Source organism: Ambystoma mexicanum, chromosome 12 (genome assembly GCF_040938575.1).
Source record: "Ambystoma mexicanum isolate Mex_15411 chromosome 12, UKY_AmexF1_1, whole genome shotgun sequence".
Taxonomy (NCBI): Eukaryota; Metazoa; Chordata; class Amphibia; order Caudata; family Ambystomatidae; genus Ambystoma; species Ambystoma mexicanum.
Genome location: NC_090936.1, coordinates 207,169,169 through 207,189,995, shown reverse-complemented (window position 1 = coordinate 207,189,995; position 20,827 = coordinate 207,169,169). Strand labels below are relative to the sequence as shown.

General features: G+C 47.6%; 1 protein-coding gene across 1 annotated transcript in view; it reads right to left on the bottom strand.

Moving 5' to 3' along the window:
• Nucleotides 1-20,827, bottom strand: part of RAD51AP1 (RAD51 associated protein 1) — a 411,208-nt gene that overhangs the window by 332,797 nt on the left and 57,584 nt on the right. The window contains exon 2 of the mRNA XM_069628320.1: nucleotides 4,821-4,861. Within this exon, the coding sequence (XP_069484421.1) occupies nucleotides 4,821-4,861 (41 nt within the window). The remainder of the gene's footprint in view (nucleotides 1-4,820; nucleotides 4,862-20,827) is intronic.

Sequence of the window (20,827 nt, the reverse complement as noted above, 5' to 3'; positions counted from 1 at the left end):
AATTCATTTGCTAAACAGCACAAGTATCAAAAAACATTTTCGTAAAAAAATGCATTATATCACATAAAAAATATACAATTTAATAAAAGTGGTGATAACACAGCACATATTCAAGTTCAAACAACTACTAGAACATTCTCAACAGTAGCTAATTCAACTGTTCTTCTTTCCTACTGTGCGTAACAACGTAGCCCGACTTATATAAGTTTCTGTCCTGGATGTTGCTATTAACTGGACATTCTTCAGGGGCAGAAAATTGTCTTGTGCTTCTTGTAGACTTCCCTCTATGATTCCAGTTTCTAGAATTGGGGGTACATATAATACAAAAACATATTACTAAATTGACAAAGTAGGTTATTTTACTTAGCCTAGCTCGTCCTAATCGCCATTAGGATGCATCAAGTATATATTTAATCAAATACTGGTGCTTAAAACTTGTATCCATTTAATGTTGTACAAATTTAAAAGACAATCACAATTTTGTCCTTCACTGTTCACAGTGTTAGAGAGAGATATCTAGCACCTATCCCACCATGTTCTCATCAAATCATGCTTCCCGATGAATGGTATACTCATCGAGTACACACATCTATTCTGAACCCTAACTAAAGTCCTCACACAATCTAATAGAGTATGGCCTCGCCTCCATTCCAAAACTGATTTTTCTCTCTGTTGGGCAAAGTTCCAGGGTTTTTCTCAAACCCAATTTAGATAAACAGTTCTGTTTAAAAAAACAATCAGATAAGACACTCTGTGAGTTCCTGAATGTACAAAAGGTAGACCACACAGTAATAGACAGGAAGGAAGGTTCATACCTTTGAGACCCTCAATTTAGGATATTATAAATTTGTGAGGTCTGGAAACATATCCAACACTTCCTGGGCCAAAATTCTATTTTGCTTTGTAGCATTCCATGGGAAACAAACGTCTTCCCTAGAGTGTAACAAACACAAAGCCTCACTTTAGTAAGACATTTCAACAGAAATGTACTTTTCAATCAAGAATTAGCAAGCATAAGTACCCCTGCTTACCTTTACAGTAGCTCAAATCGAATTCCATCAACAGCGTATAGTTATTTTACCGCTAACCTGCTCGAAAAAGCGAGCCTCTCCATTTATATTGCGCGCTACATTTGTGCGCACATTGATGACGTCATCACGTCGAAACGTGACGCGATGACGTCATACATTCCGCGCCATGCCGTCGCCACAACAAACGTGGTTACCAAGGCAATCCACGAAAATGTCAATAAACATGGCTGCACGCCCCTCAATTGGGCACAAACCATATATTTTTTAAAAGAAGGGAAGAAGGAAAAAAGAAAGAAAACATCCAAAAATACCTTTTCTATACAAATGCTAAGGCCGCACAGCTGGTTTCTACCTACCCAGAGACTGTCTCAAGTTTAAAGATATCTCTGCTGATAGAATATGCCAGATTTCATAAGAGGCACAGTATAATGATACAAAAGATCCAACACTAGGATTTAATCATACAGTAAACATGGGTTCATAAAGTGTTATCATATGCGGGCCACCCGCACCATACTGGAGAAACATTTAGTTATTTCCACAGAGTAATACAAAATACCCTACCCACATCATATCCTGTCGTGAGCTCTTAGAAGGAAAATCCTATTTGACAGTAGAAGCATCTTGCCTTGGTAACCACGTTTGTTGTGGCGACGGCATGGCGTGGCGCGGAATGTATGACGTCATCGCGTCATGTTTAGACGTGATGACGTCATCAATGTGCGCACAAATGTAGCGCGCAATATAAATGGAGAGGCTCGCTTTTTCGAGCAGGTTAGCGGTAAAATAACTATACGCTGTTGATGGAATTCGATTTGAGCTACTGTAAAGGTAAGCAGGGGTACTTATGCTTGGTAATTCTTGATTGAAAAGTACATTTCTGTTGAAATGTCTTACTAAAGTGAGGCTTTGTGTTTGTTACACTCTAGGGAAGACGTTCGTTTCCCATGGAATGCTACAAAGCAAAATAGAATTTTGGCCCAGGAAGTGTTGGATATGTTTCCAGACCTCACAAATTTGTAATATCCTAAATTGAGGGTCTCAAAGGTATGAACCTTCCTTCCTGTCTATTACTGTGTGGTCTACCTTTTGTACATTCAGGAACTCACAGAGTGTCTTATCTGATTGTTTTTTTTAAACAGAACTGTTTATCTAAATTGGGTTTGAGAAAAACCCTGGAACTTTGCCCAACAGAGAGAAAAATCAGTTTTGGAATGGAGGCGAGGCCATACTCTATTAGATTGTGTGAGGACTTTAGTTAGGGTTCAGAATAGATGTGTGTACTCGATGAGTATACCATTCATCGGGAAGCATGATTTGATGAGAACATGGTGGGATAGGTGCTAGATATCTCTCTCTGACACTGTGAACAGTGAAGGACAAAATTGTGATTGTCTTTTAAATTTGTACAACATTAAATGGATACAAGTTTTAAGCACCAGTATTTGATTAAATATATACTTGATGCATCCTAATGGCGATTAGGACGAGCTAGGCTAAGTAAAATAACCTACTTTGTCAATTTAGTAATATGTTTTTGTATTATATGTACCCCCAATTCTAGAAACTGGAATCATAGAGAGAAGTCTACAAGAAGCACAAGACAATTTTCTGCCCCTGAAGAATGTCCAGTTAATAGCAACATCCAGGACAGAAACTTATATAAGTCGGGCTACGTTGTTACGCACAGTAGGAAAGAAGAACAGTTGAATTAGCTACTGTTGAGAATGTTCTAGTAGTTGTTTGAACTTGAATATGTGCTGTTATCACCACTTTTATTAAATTGTATATTTTTTATGTGATATAATGCATTTTTTTACGAAAATGTTTTTTGATACTTGTGCTGTTTAGCAAATGAATTAAATATGATATTTTAAATATTGAATACATGTCATTCATTAAACTTAACATAACCTTGAATTGGTTAATGGGCTATGTAAGTAGGTTTCAGATTGTTGTGGGTAACATATTGTGTTTTAAGTAATATGGACATGTCCCTTCCTTTTTTTGATTAAATAGATATTATATCCCCACTGTGTAGGAGGGATTATCACTGTAGTGTGGGGCAACCCGTGTATGAATTTATGCTTACTTTTTAACTAACATTTTAGTTACAATTGAAAAGCCAAGTATTTCTAAGCTGATGCCATGCAGAACCTTCCCCACATTTTTCTTTTTATATTTCTGACTTGCTGAAACCGAGTGAAATTTTCCTAGAAAGCGGCAATTACCAAGATCTCATTAAGACCAATGCTGAATTTATATCCACGGGGATAGTAGGATCAATGGCAAGGGTTCCTCCTGTGTATCCCATATTTACCCCAGGCGAGTATGCGGGTCTGTATTACTTCAAGGAACCTCCTTCTGGTTGGTGGCAGTTTTGTCAGGTTCATGGAATACGGAATGGCTGTACCCAGAGCACTTCTTTAAAACTTTGGTGGGGAGGACATGCCGCCATACCCTATTCCTATAGTGGGAGGGGGTGCGTGTGTCAAAGATATGGCTATGCATTGTCATGCTCACCTCCCCAGGAGGCAAAACTTTGCTCCTTGCAGTCAGGTGAGCTCTTCTCCGATACTAGAGTTAGAGGGCTCCGAACGATGTCCACATCTCATGGAAATCACAGCAAAATATTTAAGATGTGTGAAAATCCTAGCGCATCTTGTTCGTACTTAAATGGCATCTTTAACTTAAGTGGACTAAGCCCTCCACACATCAGATACCATGTGGTTATTCACAAGAAGAATTGGCAACAAGCCTCCAGCACAAAGCCAAATAGCGAAGGAACCAGTCAACCAATCCTTAAAATTTCCATCTCAGTCTTCAGTACCAGTCACCACCAGAACCCTATTCAGTGCTTTCAAACGAGGTCCAAGGGCCTCTTTCTTCAGACGGAGCTTCCCCACCTGCCTCCAGCGACCACAACCAGACCAGGCACAGTCCTTTTCCATGAAAGCACTACAAACCCACAATCATTCTGAACCTTCAGCAGTCAGATACATTTTCCAAGGCATCTTTCCACTGATTTTATTCTAATGCCCCTGACTATAGCTGCTCTAGTTGAGCTATTACTTTATTCTAATGGTATCATCATATATTGAATACGGTTTGGCAGGCTCGGACTGGCCTATAGGGCAATAGGCCCATGGCAAACAAAAATGCAAAAAGCTGGTGTGGGCCAGTTTTTTGTCCAATGTTGGCCAGTTTGAGGAGTTACTTCCCTATGCGGCTAATTGACCAGTGTTGCTGGGTAAATATGATTTAAAATGCACAATTTGCATCACATTTTATCAAGAAACTCCCCCTTGGGTATTATTCAAACAATGTCACACAAAGAATTAATATCCATTTGTAACTGTGGGCCACTTTTTAATTGATACCCGAGACAATTTTATGGCCCAGTCCGACCATGCAGTCTGGTAATTTTAAAAATGTACTTGCTGAGATAATATAATCAGGTGTCCCTTGGCTCACATGAATTGTTTTGAACACACTTTCAACTCAGGACGTCCTAAGGGTAAATATATGACGTAAACATGACCCCACCAAAGTCCCTTAAAGTGAGTCATGGAAAACTTCATGTACCTTTGGGTGGTTTCTTTCTCAGACTAACTGTATTCTGTTTTAGCGGAACTCCTGGTTTGTAACCCATATTTGCTTTTACAATCAAATGCCCAGCATACAGGTCAGTAAAAGCAATTAAAAAATGCTTTCTGTTTTGTACATGCAAATATAATTAAAGGCAAGCGTTCAGATGCTGTTAGCACTTAATTAAAATAACCAACTTACCATCATTGTCAAACTGCGAGTAATCTACGAGTTTCTTAGCCCTGAAAAAAGAAAAGCACTTGTCACCACATTTCTCGGCTGGTGGACATTTTTAAACAACCAAGCCGTACGTACAATTCTGGATTCTCTAAAAGGGTGAACTGCAGGGACATAGAAAGTAGAAGTTATTTGTCTTCAATCACAAACCATTGGGAGATCAAACTGCAGATTGATATTACTCTTTCCCCAATTTGTGTCAGTCTGTGTAGTCTCTGTGATAAGCCCAACATTTTAATGGGGCAGTGTGATTTTCCTTTTGGGGGTCATTTGTTTACAGTGATTTTCAAAAACTGCTACAATGAGGGGTTCTGAGAAACAACCCAAAAGGTGCTTCACACCCAGTCAGGCTTGGAATCAGGATGTCAATTTGGTGTTAAGTACAGTTAACAAGAGCAACAGCTATAAAGGAACAAAGTTCCACATAGGCAAGTACAAAAATATACTATTTAAACACCGAGAGGAATTCCACAGAGAAATTTAACAAGAGCAAAAATCAGCCTATGGCTTTCCCACATTACAAATTTTAACCACCACTCATTCGCGTCTAGCGTTGTAGCTGTAGCAATTGTGGGGCCTAGAAACAAAGTTCGATGGTCGGACCAGTCAGCGCAGGTTGTCAGCAAATGCTTTAGTAATTCTGTCTCCAAGGGGTTCTGACAAAATCTGCATGCCAAATGGTCCTCGTCCAACTGCTTCCTTGCCAATAAAAGTTCCCTTGCGTGAACAGATTAAACACATTTACATGCGGTTTGGTAACACCAAAATGGGTTACCTACCACTTCAGAATTCAACACAGTTAGACACAGAAACATACACCATAAGGTGGCGAAAATGGGTGTGGGAGTGGAGTTAGAGATATTCTTACAAGCCCTAGCAAGGGCTAGAACAAGTGCTCCAGATAAGATTTGGTGGTAGTAGTATGTTACTTGCTATTTTTTAAAGTTGGGAGTAAAATTATTTTTTTTAGGGAGTAAAAATGTATGTCCAATTCCTAAATGGAGTATTTTTTATAAGCGTGTAAACATGTTTTAAATGGAAAACAGATGTGTTTTTGTAATAATTATTTCTTTGCACATCGTTTTTCATGCACATTAAAAGATACAGGTTTACTTCTTTTGAAAAAGCAGTTATAATAGTTTAATCCTGTGGTAGTACGTGCACTACTGATCCAAACATATCCATGGTGCTGGCAAGTGAAAACAGGGGCACAAAGTTATATGAATCTGTTTTCTATTTTTTTGTTGGCAGTATATTTACTGCCCATTTTATTTTTGGGAGTATTTGCCTATTTTTACAGAATAAAAGAGGCCGACACACCCCTTAGCTGTAGGGCTGGCTAGAATACTGGAACATACAAGAACATTACGTTACAATTCCATCCCTACCCTTTTTGGAATTCAGTCCATCCTAAGCAGGTTTTGAATTTCATGGTAGAAAATTCCAAGTCAGTCATCAAGGTATGCAGGGATGGACTACCAGTCCGCAGGCCTTAGGCGACCAAAGAGGACTGCTGACTCAGGCTCCACTGCGTAGGGCCAAGTAAGAGCTGTGGTGATGAACTTCACAGGGGCCTTGCTGTTCTGCCACTCTGTGCCCTAAATCATGCTGCAGTGAAACTGGCCAGATCCCTTTACCATGAGCGGAGAAATCGCCACTGTCCTGATACGGAATCATCACTGTAACTCAGCCATTGAAAACCGCAGAGCCGCACATTGCCGCATTAAAACCTGCAACTGAAGTGGACTCAACTACCAAAGTTTGGTCTTGAGTGCGCCGGGGGTCGGTGAGTACTTGCAACCCTTACCCGTAGCCCCTAGCGCATCCATTCATTTTTACGCACGAGTGTCCCCTGAGGGTCACTCTCCTTTCCACAGATAGCCGGCCTATTCCCAACTCCTGGAACTTGTTCTGCCCTTTTTGGGAGACCCTCCTGAAATAGTGCGAACCTATCCTTCATCGCCTAACCAACCTTCCTGAGCTGTTACAGCCCCAGCAAGAGACCCCGTTTTCGCTCCTCTGCACAATTGCGTGCACCAGCACCTGAAAGTACTTTTGAGCATTAGGCTCCACTCTTCGCCGGGACTGAACTGCCTCTTAGTAAGGGATTGATTGAGGAAGAACTGCCTAAAGACCATTTGCACTGCTTGCTCCCTTTCCTTCTAGGTTGTGGACCCACTCTGTGCACCAACCCTTTAGGCCACTTGGTATTGTGTATGTATATGTATAGTAGTGTTGCATTGGTTTGAAGCATTACTGTTGATATTTGCTTTGTGTTTGATTTCAAAGGCCTTAAATAAATGTATAAGTATTTTTAATATATACACCTGACTGGGAGTGATTGGTAGTGTTCTTTACTGTGTGTGCTCATTGTGGGCTTTCAGTCTCAGTCACCCTCACCCCTCCTGAGACCTAGTCTTTACCACCGCCAATGCTACATTGATTGGACGGGCTCGTCCAGAAGATTACCCTGTTCCAAGAAACTAGGCTGGCCTTCTGAACCTCTGCCCACCAGTTCAGAGTTCAGAAATCCATTTTAACAATGGTGGCCCAAAAGAAAGAGCCAATTGAATGCCAGGGGACGAAGCTCTCATTATACCAGGACCTTTCGCCTAGGATGCTGGCAAACTGGCGCAAGCTACATATAGTCACGGCTTGGCTGCAATCAAGGAACATTAAATACTGCTGGGGGTTCCCTTGTAAGCTACTCTTTGAATATCGAGATCAACGATACACTATTGGCTCGGATGAGGAGGCAGCGGAATTGATGGACACTGATCCGGCTTCTTCTCCAGATGATACTGCGATGAGCGCTGGATTAAGCTCAGGACTCAGAAGCAGCAGCAGCAGGAAGCCTAGAATGAGGAGAAATTTTGTAAAATCATCGTCAGAGGCGGGGTGGGTCCGTCCCGGAGAGCCCCTACCTGACACTTGGTCCACTACACGCTGGCCGATTATTTCTTGCAAGAATTATCTTTATTACTCTTAATGGTTGCAATCTCCAGTTTTGGCATCCAAGCCACCAGGGGGGAAAAACGTAAACTTGAGGTGATGTTTATTGCATGAAGATTGGGGGGAAATCAATTGTGGGGTGAAGGGGACGCCATGAGGGAATTGCACCCATATTTGAGATATGACATATGGTTATTGAACTGCCTTTAGTGCATGTTATGACCGGCTCTTGGTCATAGGGTTCACTCCAAGGGACACTCAGGATACCCAGGCCAGGTACGCATAGTGGTTACTTTATTAGCTTCTTAGGTTACAGGATCAGATGTCAACAAGTCATTAGGAAATAAAGAGGAAAGGGACAGGAGCCCACTGGCTCCCACCACCCAGGCTCACATAATCTAACTGCCTGGGTTAGAACCCATTCAACCCCAAACATTCTAATCTCACACTCCAGACTCACAGCCTACATTCTGATGGTGACATCAATCCTGGCTCAGCACACATGCAAGTATAAGAGCCAACCCTAACACCTCCTTTCCTACAACAAACAAACACACCTCAAACACACACTTAGAGAAAGCAACCCTAACACCTCCTCCTCTTGCATAAAGAACAACACACACTTTCACAACAGCAAGACACACCTCACTCTCAGCAGAGTTCCGCTAACCCCAGAGATTGAACAAACAGGCGTAACTAACATCCTATGACAGTCCCAGCCGCCACAACTAACATTCCTAACCAATCAAAACATCACAAATCGCCTTCCGTTCCCGCCTGCCACAAAGGAACCTCGAACTGCCACTTTCGAGCACTAACCGCCCACCTCGGCAAACAAACCACAACACTACCAAGACCAACCAACACAAAGCTCCTTCCGTTCCCCTCTGCCACAAAGGAACCTCGGACTGCCACTTCCGAGTACTAACTCCCAAAACCGGGAAAAACCAGGTACTGTCATAACTGCGCAAGATACTTACTAACAACCCAACAATCTACCTGGGTCACCAAGAAACCACAGTCACAACTCATGCCGCTGTCAAATCCATTCCAAAATTCAAGCAACACAGACACCTAATCACCAGTCACTCACCTCATCACACCAATAAAGAAACGCAACCAGCTGTCACTAAACAACCACCACCAGCATAACACTACAAATGTTGGCCAGACAAATAAGCCCTTCAAAACCAAATAAACACCCCAAAGTGAACACAGCTGCAGATGAAACGTTGCCAGGCTTCTGAAATTAATCAAGAGCGGACTCAAGAACAATTCCAAAAGTCACCTAAAGTTAAAAGAAAACACTAAATGCAATGTAACTTGCATCTCCAGAATTCCAAGCAATCCCTGGACCTTAACAACTCCAGGGTCACCAAAAACACCAAAGCTTCACACAGCTTCAAGTAAACTCCGCAGAGCTAGACACCTTCAAAAACAACATAGAAGCTTCACACAGCTTCAGGCACTAGTCCCCTGCTAGATGCCTCTGGACTGCTCCGCAGAGCCACAATCCAAAACAACATAAAAGCTTCACTAGGTTTCATGTGAGCTCCTCAGAGCCACCAATCATCACAAAAACACAGCTTTGCAAAGCTTATGGTACTAGTCTCCTACTAGGTACCTCTGGACCCCTCAGAGTCACTAACCAATTAATCAATAATCACATTATAAGCCCTGGGTTACTAGCCTACCACTAGTAACATCACTAACCCCACAGGGCCTCAAAACACCAAACACCTCAAACTCCGCAGAGTCCCCTGACCAACCCTGGTCATGTACATCAATTAAAACATATTCCAAAAAACAATAAAAAAGATTTCAAAACCCAACACTGGTCATGCACCAACACTAAAACATTCACATACTGCTACAACACCCACACAAACACAGGATGTTCAAAATACAGACAACCCCGGCATAGAATGTTAACTGCTAAGGAGCGCTGCAGTCACTCTGGCAGTCATCATGGGTTGCACATCCATACACGCACAAACAGAACATCACGCCTACAATGCCTCAAAAATGGTTATAGTAAGCATTGCAATGACATATCAATAATCACATTATAAATTGCAGATCTCATTTCCTAAAAATCCATGTTGCCAAAGCATGGGCAACTCTAAATGCTGAAATGACTCAAAGATTGTGGTAACCATTAATGACCAACATCACTCTTATTGTGCTTTAAGATCACAAATCTCACACCACACACACACAAGCAAAACATAGTCTTAGGATGATCAGAACATTGAAACATAGTACATCCAAGTCACATTTTCTAAAAGTCCATGTCGCCATTAAACAGGTAACCTAATATGCTAAAATGCCTCAAAAGGTTATACTAAGCATAATAGGATCAACACCCTTTGATTGTCCACCTCAATCAACCTCATATGTGCCACTCACACACAACCCCTGTCACAACACAAATGTGGAAACCAACTTTAAATGAGACCTAAACGTCCATGTTGCCAACTGGGGCCAACTCTAAAACCAACCTGCAATGCCTCAAAATGGTTACATCTGAAATAAAATGCATCTCCTATTCTAAGTGCAACATCATTCTCACTAATACTTCTCATGGTAATTCACTACTAATGCACAACAGTACTCTTCAGTCACTGCTTGCCACATCGTTGCTCAATCCATTATGACATTTTACTTTTAAATGAAACTCCAAGATTTCTTCTGCAAGCATAAACTAATCATCCCCAAAAACTACTATCATACCCAAACCCAAACAGTAACCATTTTCTCATTGCATGGTCCCCACCTCAGACCAAATCAGCATAGCGTCTATTCTCATTAAAACCTTTAGCCTCCAGGTGCATAAAAGGCACAATTACGCTTACTTGGCATGGAAATTACACTTCCCCTTTTTAAATAATGCTGGCATAGTCACTCAGGAAATGGTGGCACACTTGGGCAGCCTCATGCAACCCTGCCAATGTCTCCTCATGTACCAGGGGGCCTGTTCCTGGCAGACTCCAACAGGCCATCCTTGCCCCAGGCTCCATGGGGCAGGATGCTTCTGACACCCCTGGGTGGTCGCCTGCAACAGCCCTGGGGGCTGACTAAAGCAGTACTTGGTGGCTGACTCAAACAGCACTGGGTGCTTTCCATTTCTCCAGACTCTTGGACAGCCTCTAATGACTCCTGGCCTCAAACAGGGCACTCTCCCTTCTTCCCAGGGGTCTCCTCTGACAGGCTGTCCCTTCCAGCCCAGGGTGCTTTCCATTTCTCCAGACTCTTGGACAGCCTCTAATGACTGCTGGCCTCAAAGAGGGCACTCTACCTTCTTCCCAGGGGTCTCCTCTGACAGGCTGTCCCTTCCAGCCCTGGGTGGACTGGCTCAAACAGCCCTGGGTGGTGGGTGCAACCAGTCTATGGGGGGCAGTGGGCTCTCCCTCTCTCCTTTCATTTACTTGTCCTCTTGCCTGCACCCCCCGCAGCAGAGTCTCTTCTCCTCTCTCACATGACATCACACAGGTACCTGCATCTCCTTTTGCTTCACTTGGTGTCCACTCCAAGGTCCTCCTTCACCATACCTTGGACCATCCTCGTCGCCAATTGTTATGACCGGCTCTTGGTCATAGGGTTCACTCCAAGGGACACTCAGGATACCCAGGCCAGGTACGCATAGTGGTTACTTTATTAGCTTCTTAGGTTACAGGATCAGATGTCAACAAGTCATTAGGAGATAAAGAGGAAAGGGACAGGAGCCCACTCGCTCCCACCACCCAGGCTCACATAATCTAACTGCCTGGGTTAGAACCCATTCAACCCCAAACATTCTAATCTCACACTCCAGACTCACAGCCTACATTCTGATGGTGACATCAATCCTGGCTCAGCACACATGCAAGTATAAGAGCCAACCCTAACACCTCCTTTCCTACAACAAACAAACACACCTCAAACACACACTTAGAGAAAGCAACCCTAACAGTGCACTGTTATAATTCCGTTCTTTTTTAGGGGGGTTATGCTTCATTTTCTGGTCACACAAGCGAACATTGCTGCAGCATGTCAAGGAGACTCCTGGGAGGGGATTCTCCCATTTCTTGTTCTGGGTCATTAAGAAATTGTTGCCGATAGCAGAGTATGATGGCATCCCCTGATCTACACTGCCTGACCCTTAACATGCAGGGTCTTAATTCACCAGTGAAACACAAGGCACTGGTGCATAGACTCTTTCTGGATGCAGCCTTGGTATTCCTCCAGGAAAACGCCCTATTGGCAGGAGATGAAAAGCATCTCTGCAGTAAACAGTACCCTTGAGCATATTTTGCTACTAGTGGCCTTAAGAAACAGGGAGTCGCCATCATGATTCGCAGAGGGCTGCCCTTGAGGGTGTTGAGGGTATTGCAGGACAGGGAAGGGAGGTTTCTATTCCTCATATCCCATATAGGGGAGCGTAAAATCAGCATTGCTCGGGCGACAGGCAGAATCCGCATAGCAAGTGGAAGGTGAGAGACACACGGAGCGGGGCTGAAGACTACAGAAGGCAAGGACAGAGTCCCAAGAAGAAATACGGGGGAGAATCACACGGCCATAATCCTCCCCGTTTTCCCCGCGACCTGAACAACTCTTGGCCCCCTGGTGGGAGTCCCATTTGTGCAGGGACGAGGGCTGTTGGGAGAAGAGCCCTGATAATTATGGTGCAGGAACAGTCATGCCGGGCGCTAGAAAAGAAGGGGATAAGAGCGCAGCTACTTAACCTGGCAAGACAGCACACTAGTCCAGACGTGCAGGCAAAGGTGTGAAGGAAGCCTTAAGGAGCAGGTGCCCACAGGACACATCATTCAACGGTCTCTGGAAGGAGCATGCCCCAGGAGCAGCCCACAAACCATTGGAGGGGCAACAAACTTACAGGCTTCCGCAGGCCAGGCAGACTCCATTCGCCTGCGCGCACCGGGAAGGCCTGCTTGATTGGGTCGGAGAGAGAAAGAGAAAGAGAAAGAGAAAGAGAGAGAGAGAGAGAGAGAGAGAGAACCTCTGCAGCAGCGGCACGCAATCTACAGCCAGGGCCTTGGCTGCAATCTGCACAGCAGCACCTACACCCTCTGCTACCCATAAGAGCCACAGAAAGGACTCCAAGGCTCGAAGCGAGGAATTGAGGAGGCAGCGGTCCATTGGCCCCAACTCCAACGCAGACACCCACACTGTCGGATTCTACAGCAACCGGCTATGCTGGATGCCTCGAGGGAGCAGAGAAGGGAAGGCAAAGGAAGGCAACCAAAGATGGGACTCCTTCACAACATCCACGACAGGCACCATTAACTCAGCAGAAAAGGGGAAGCAGAAAGCGACCTTAGAAGCGGGCATTGCGGAGGTGATCCTGGCGGTACAAGGCTATAGATTGGCAGTGGAGCTGCAGATTGGGCATTTAGGGTAGGACATTAACCTGCTGCGCAGCTGATGTTCATAAAATTGCAGAGGCAGAAGCAAATAGATGCTAATGTCGCCGTAGCAGAGACGGACATACAAACTCTCAAGACGCAGGTCTCCCAATTGCTACAGGTGAGCAAAACGCTGACAGCGTGGACATAAGACGCAGAAGGTCGATCCAGCAGGAACAACGTGCGAATCAAAGGGCTGCCTTAGGGGGAAGAAGGCGAGTCAATGGAACTTTTCCTAGAGGACTGGCTGCAGCATGAACTGGGCACCAAAGGACTGTTGAAATGGTTTGCAGTGGGCGGCATGCAGACCCCCTCTGACCCCCATACCCCCCCAGGAGCCCGTCCCAGGTCATTGATCAGACAGATATTCAATTACAGGGATCGTGATGCAATACACTAGCTGGCGGGGCCAGATATCCATAGGGCACGAGTCGGCCCTCATATTTCCAGACTACATGAAGCAGGTGCAAAACCAATGGCAGCGCTACGAGGGAATTAAACAAACTTTGAGGGAGAATGGGATCCAATACATGCTCCTATATCCCGCGCACCTGAAGAGAATAAGAGGGGACAGACAATGGTCTTGTAACTCGTCTCAGGAGGCCTGGCAGTGGCGGGAATCGGAGGAAGGCTGGACCACGGTAGGAGATCCAACCCAAGGGAAGCTCAAATCACAGGCGCTCTGACGACCCGCAGGGGAGGCAACACAGGGGGGGGGGGCACCGGACGTGGATCGGAGCAAACGAAAAGGGGCAAAGTATATGTGGCTAAGGATGGCACTCTGCAGCTGGCGGCAGACGGGGTCAGCGAGGAGCCGGACAGCGGGCCAGATGAGCTGGCCTATGGGAGTGATTCCCCCAATCAACCAAAGAACTTGCATAAGGCAGACACATAAGCTCCTGGCCTGATGCAAGGGCACACTCTGACATTACAGGAAGCCCTGATGGGCTGAACTGGGGGCGGTGGGCAGGGGAGGGGGAGAAATCTGAGGTACGTTGGCTCTGCCTTATCTTGGGAACCGTCTAACTCCCCGCAGACGCCCCATCCCCTCTGGTCAGGGATGGTGGGGGGGGGGGGGGTCCCACTCAACCCCATGCACGAACTGGTAGCTGCTCCCAGGTGGGCTTATCCATCGAAGAACCCGATAGCTGGAGCGGAACTGTAAACTCGTAATGAAAAAGCTTGAGCGTGTGCTGTACTCCAAGGTCCCACCTGGTCCCATGCTAAAAATGTGGGGAAGGGAGCCCCTGGCAATCGCACCCTGACTTATTATTTTTGAACACTTCTTTCTTTATTGAACCCTTAAGGAATTGGCAATAGGTTTTTTTCTTAGTATAGGCCCTTTTATTTGACAAGATGCCACTAGGACTGCCTTATTTTTCTTTTGATGGTCGACGCTCCCATCTTACATTTAGGTTTAGATTAGGCATTTTTCCAGCCTGCATTTACAGTTTAATAAACACCCATGAACTGTGATCACTTGTCTGTCTTTACTGTTAGCACCATGAGTTACTTACAGCACCCATCATCGATAATGATACGTACTTCCCGGGGGTGGTCGATATGATAGGAGGACATGGTTCTAATTAACAGATCTGGAGAGGTGCGGGGGGGGGGGGGGGGGGGGCACTTCAACTGTGTACTCCGGCCCAGACTGGATAGGTAGGACCCCAGGAAATGCAATAAGCCGCTGGTTTCCAGGTCCCTGGCCCGAGCACTGGCAGACCTCAATCTCATAGATCTCTGGAGCGAGAGCAACGGCAATGAGAATGGCTACTCTTTCTATTCCCACCCACACAGGACTTACACCCGGATAGACCACCGGTTTGTAGGGAGGGAGCAGTTCCCCCAGTTCCGAGACATTGACTACATGGGTAGGACGTTGTCAGATCATGCCCCACTGAAAGCAAAAACATTTTGGGGTAGGTAAGCGAGCACCATTCCCACTTGGCAGCTACGGGCAGAGGCTCTGAAGGATGGGACCTACGCGGCAGAACTCCGGCAAGCCATACTGGACTACTTCGAGTTCAATGGGGCTCAGTGGGAGACTACGGAGTACTATGGGAGGCATTCAAAGTCTTGATCCGGAGCAAATGCATGGGCACATCCCACAGGGTCCAATCTGTTACATGCCACCTTGGAGGCAGAGGAGGAACGGATTAGGAAACTGGAGGGGGAGATGGCAATGGGGTCAGTACTCGGGGAGGAACTCCTATGGGCAAGTGTGAACCAACAGCAGGCCCGTGACTGCCTGAGCAAGCACACCTTTGCGCACCACCCCGCTAATATCCATGGTGAGGGAGATAAGGCAGGGAAACTCCTGGCGTGGCTGCTCAGAAGGGAACAGCCACTGCCAATGATTACGCATATCAAGGATGAGGCCGGGAACCTGATCAAAACAAAAGGGGGCATAAATGTCTTCCGGGAATATTACGAACAGCTCTACGCCGAGACGGGGACATGTGGACGCCGAACATATGGGAGAAGTGTGAAACCAAGCTTCCCTGCCCCGGTTGGCAGATGAGGTGGCGACAAAATTAGAGAAGCCCCTGTCAGAGGAAAAAGTAAAAGCAGCAAAAAAAGCATTGGGTCTGGGAAAACGCCAGGGATAGATGGCCTACCATCCGAATTTTATTAACTGTATGCTGACATCTTAGTCCCCCGACTTTGTCGACTCCATGAGGACACCTTCCAATGGGGCCAGCTACCAGCATCAATGAGGGAGGCAGTAATTGTGGTTCTATTGAACTTAGGGAAGGATCCGGAGCAATGTGGATCCTACTGCCCTATTTCGTTATTGAACATTGACGCCAAGATACTGGGTAAGATGCTGGTGACCAGGCTCCTCAAGGAAGCTTCCCACCTGGTCCATCGAGACCAATGTGGTTCTGAATGGGGACGGAACACCACGATGAACCTCCGGAGGCTACAATATGTCATAGAGAAGGTGCCAAACTGTAGGGCAGAGCTAGCGGTTGTCTCCTTAGATGCCGTTAAAGCCTTTGACTCAGTGCAGTGGGAATGGCTCCTTCGGGTGTTGGAAGTGAATGGTCTAGGCCCGAACATATTGCGGTGGATCCGCTTGCTATATCAAGAGCCGCCGGTCAGGTGAGGATGGGTAAGGTAGTCTCAGACAACTGGCAGCTGGGCAGGGTCATGAGCCAGAATTGCCCACTGTCTGATTCTTTTTGCATTGGTGCTGGAACCTGTGGCCAGCGTTTTTCACTCGTAATTCCGGGACGCATGCCTAGAGATAGGTGGGGGGGGGGGGGAGCACCACGATATATCCTTGTATGCGGACAATGTTCTACTATACGTGCAGAACCCCAGGGTGCATATCCTGTACATGGTAGAGCTGTTGAACCATTTGGAAACCCTTACGGGCTACACAGTCAGTCAGGATAAATTGCTGGTATTCCCACTGGGCTCCTTGAGTGGGACACCGGTGCAAGACCATCCAGAGGTGGGATTATAGTGGGAGGTGGAATCCTTCCGTTACTTAGGCATTCAGGTCCATTACTCGGTGGCAGACATGTTGCAATAAATTGTCGGGGTTCTCACGGGGATAGAGGGTGGGATAAAATTCTGGAACCGGCTGCCCTTGCCCCTTACGGGCAAGATCGCGAACTGCAATATGATCATCCTTCCTAGGCTCCTCTATTTCTTCACAAATATTCCATATATGGCCAGACCTCCCTTCGTCAAGTCACTGGAGCAGAAACTAGCATACCTGTTGTGGGGCGGGAAAGGGCACATGGTGCCTTTGGCCACGCTACGTAGGGGGCGGCAGGGAGGGAGGATTGGCTCTATCAGAATATGAAATATATTTTTTGGTAGCCCAGTAACACGCTGCTACATGGGGAGGAGGGAAAGGAGACGTGGACAGGCGATTAATAAGGGAACCAAAGAAGTATCACTTGGGACTCGAATTGTTATGGAGGACAATAGGGGAAGCGGAACAATCATGTTCAACTAAAGTGGTTAGACAGGCCTGGGAGAGGGTCCAGGTTAAACTGGACACAGGAGGGGATACATCCCCAACATACCTCTAAGGGCTGATGCGAAGGTGGCAGGAATTATAAGGTATATAGGGGATACCAGATGTGCTGCAGGCTGGTGCCAGACCCTGGGAGACCTATTTGAGGGGGGGGGGGGGTGTTGCCGTTCCGCACATGGGTGCAGAGATACCAGGTGCCGACGGGACAGTTCCTAAATTATGCCAGACTGACCGGGGCCCTGGCAGCAAGGTGGGATGCAGTACCGGAGGAGCCCCCCACCACTCCTATCCTTCAGGCAATCCTAACCATGGGGGAGCAGGAATATGCTATATCCAGACTGTATGCTGCATTGCGAGACAGTAGGACACCCCCCACCCCGGCAGCACAAATGGGGCATATGGGAGTTACATTTCAGGAACCGGCCTGAACGTGGGAAAGGTCTCCAGAGATGGCATATTTAAACTGATTTAATTCAATTTCCTACACCGGGGATACCCAACTCCCCAAAAACTGCATATGATGAACCCCAGCCACTCACAACAGTGTCCGAGATGTGGGCAACACACAACAGGATTTTGGCACATGAGCTGGGTATGCCTTGTAACAGCAGGCTACTGGCAGGGGGTAATGGTAAAAATCAATGCACTGCTGGGAAGTCAGGTGGACTGTTCGCCTGAGGTGTGCCTGTTAGGGGTGGTCCCAGGGAGGGGTGGCAAAACCAGAGGAAAAGAAAGACAGCCTTCTTGTTGTTGCTGGCCAAGCGGAGGCTGGCAATATCATGGAAATGGGCCCACTCGTGGCGCAGTGGGTGGCAGATGCACAAAGGTGGGTTGCACCGGAGCAGGGAGTGGTACAGGCATGGCAGAGGAAGGAGGTTTCTGAGGGCAAGGGATTGGCCTGGAACATTCTCCTACACGATTTACGGCCATCCCCAGATGATCTCCCTCTGTGCGGGACAGCATCTCAAACTGTGGTAGACACTGTGGAGAACGGAGACTCTGGAAGATGCAGAACTCGCTGAACTCGCTGGTCGATGGGGGAAGGGGTGGCGGAGTGTATGCTGAGCAGTATGCAGGACTGAGCTGGGTCTGGGGGCAAAAGGGGGCGGTAATATTGTTCAAAATCAATAAAAAGTTAAAAAAAAAAAAAACACTTCTATTGCAGCGGCAATAAGGCCAATAAATTGCTGGCAGCTAAAATTAAGAAAGGTGGCCACCCGCAACTATGTTGGGGCTCTGAGGGAAGAAGACGGAAAGACTGATTATCACAGAGGAGTGGGAGCTAAAGGTTATGGAGGACTTCTTCCGAAAGATATCGGCCCCACATCAAGGGGACCCAGCACAAACACAAGAATTTCTTTGCCAAGCGCATCTTCCTCGTATCCCGGATGACGTCAGGGAAGCACTGGAGCGGGCCTTAACAGCTCAATAAGTGTCTCAGGCAATCCGATCCCTCCCGACAGGGAAAGCTCCCAGCCCTGATAGCTTCACTAATAAATGATTCCACAACTTGTTAAGCTCTTCAACTCCTTTCCAGACTCAGGGAGGGTATCAGAGTCCATGGCAGAATCAGCAACTACCTCCCTACTGCACCTCCTCAGAGGTACTCTGCCTTTCCCCTCTTTCCCCCAGAAGCTCATGGTATGCCAAGCTCTGGTTCCCTCTAGGTTGGACTATTGTATCAGCCTCTTTCTAAATCTACCTGCCTCTACTCTCCGCCCTCTGCAACTAATCCAGAACAGGACTGCAAGACTTGTCCTTGGCCTCAAGCCCTGGGATCGTATCTCTCCAGCTCGGATATCTCTCCATTGGCTCCTAGTGGATGCAAGGATTAAATTCAAAACCCTCTGGGGCGCTGTTGAGCAGCCCGAAAATGGCCGCCTAGCTGCAGAGCTCTGTGAGGCGAGAACCCTAATCCACCTGCATCAGCGGTTTGTTCCACCGCCATCAACAGAAAACTTGTTGGGCTACTGGTCAAACTCTGCTGCCTGCCCTGTTCAAGCCCCAGCCCGGGGCGAGAACCGGGAGACCCGCCACATCTTGTTCCAGCTGTGGCCCTGCCGCGCGTCTGATCCCTGGTGCTACGGCTCCCCTGGAGGCGGACCTTCCCGGCTGGATTGCCCACCATAATCTTTAAGTGGGCGCGGACGTGCCTACCCGCCCGCCGGCCCCTGGCGGTCAGCTATTGTGTCTTACGGGAACCCTGGGAGTGGGTCTTCCCCTTTGCCAAGGGCCACGGTCCCTCCCACCTCAAGCCGGGCATCGCGGAGGAGATCGCCCCCGGCTGCCCAACGTCTGGGCCGGTTCCTACTGCCGTGCTGTGGCGCTGCGGTCTGGCCTGCCGCGGCCCCTGCGAGACAGCCGCGGCCTCTGAGCTGATTGCAGTGAACCGGGACGGCGTTGCGGCCCCGGATGCTGCGGTGCGCGGCTCGCGGGCTGGACACGGGCCCCCGGTGCACCAGATTCATCACGCATGGAGAACAGGTGAGGAGCGGTGGCGACGCGGACCCCCCCGCCTGTGGCATCGGAGCGGGTGCCCTCTCACAGCGGGTGGCCCCTCTACCTGGTCAAGCCTGCCCCCATTCCCAAACACTGCGTGTGAGGCCCCAACCACTGCTCCAGGCTGTGTATCAGAACCATCTATTCTCTACTGGACTGCCTGAACACCCGTAATGCACTGGCCACGGACATTCCATTTTGTGGTCTTCTCATAGCCCCTCAGCCCGCGTTCTGGTGGCACACAGCCTTGGGCTCACCTGGCCCGCATTGACACCATCCATGCCCCACCTCGCCCGCTGGGGGCCCCACAGTGACAACACCTCTTCCACACTGCGGTACTGAGCAGTCGGGCACCCCACTCACACGGCGGCCCACCCATCGGCCCGACCGCCCCGCAAAACAACCCTCCATTGGCTGGATGCACTCGATGCGGAGGACTGCGTCGCCCATCACCTACCAGCACATTGACGTGGCCTCCCCACTGAAACGTGCTTGCAACTCTGTTGCCATCTGACCTTGATAGCAAATACTGGGCTGTCCCCTACTCCGGACTCCTCCACTGGGCGCTGAGGTTGGCACTGCACACCTACGCCCTACACACCTTCGGGTCCGTGCCGGCGGGCCCCCTCACTCGAAACGGTAATGCCTAATAGATTTAGAGGGACCAACAGGGTGGGCACCATGGACAAGTTTGCAAGAGCCACCCCAAACGCCTGCTGCTCCCGCTCTGGGGGACCCTGGTCACGAACCCTCCTCCAGTGCATCTTCCCCTGATCTCACCACGATGATGGAGTCCATGGCCAAGAATTTTGCATCCTTCCAGGAAAAGCTGGACAACATTAACGCTAATGTGGCATCCCTCAAATCGCGTGTTGACCAGGCAGGATCCAGAATCACGAGGCAGAGAACCGTATTGGGGCAAACGAAGACAGCTTACACTCGCTGCAGGACACGGTAGCCACCTTGACCCGACATATGAAAGCTGTAAAGGCGAAATGTGATGATCTTGAATCCCGCTCACGCAGAATTATCGGCGTCCCGGAGAACGCCCTTAAGGGGGTGTATGGAACTGGTGGGTGAGTCTCTTCTTAAAAACCTCCTGGGCGACCCTGCCTTGT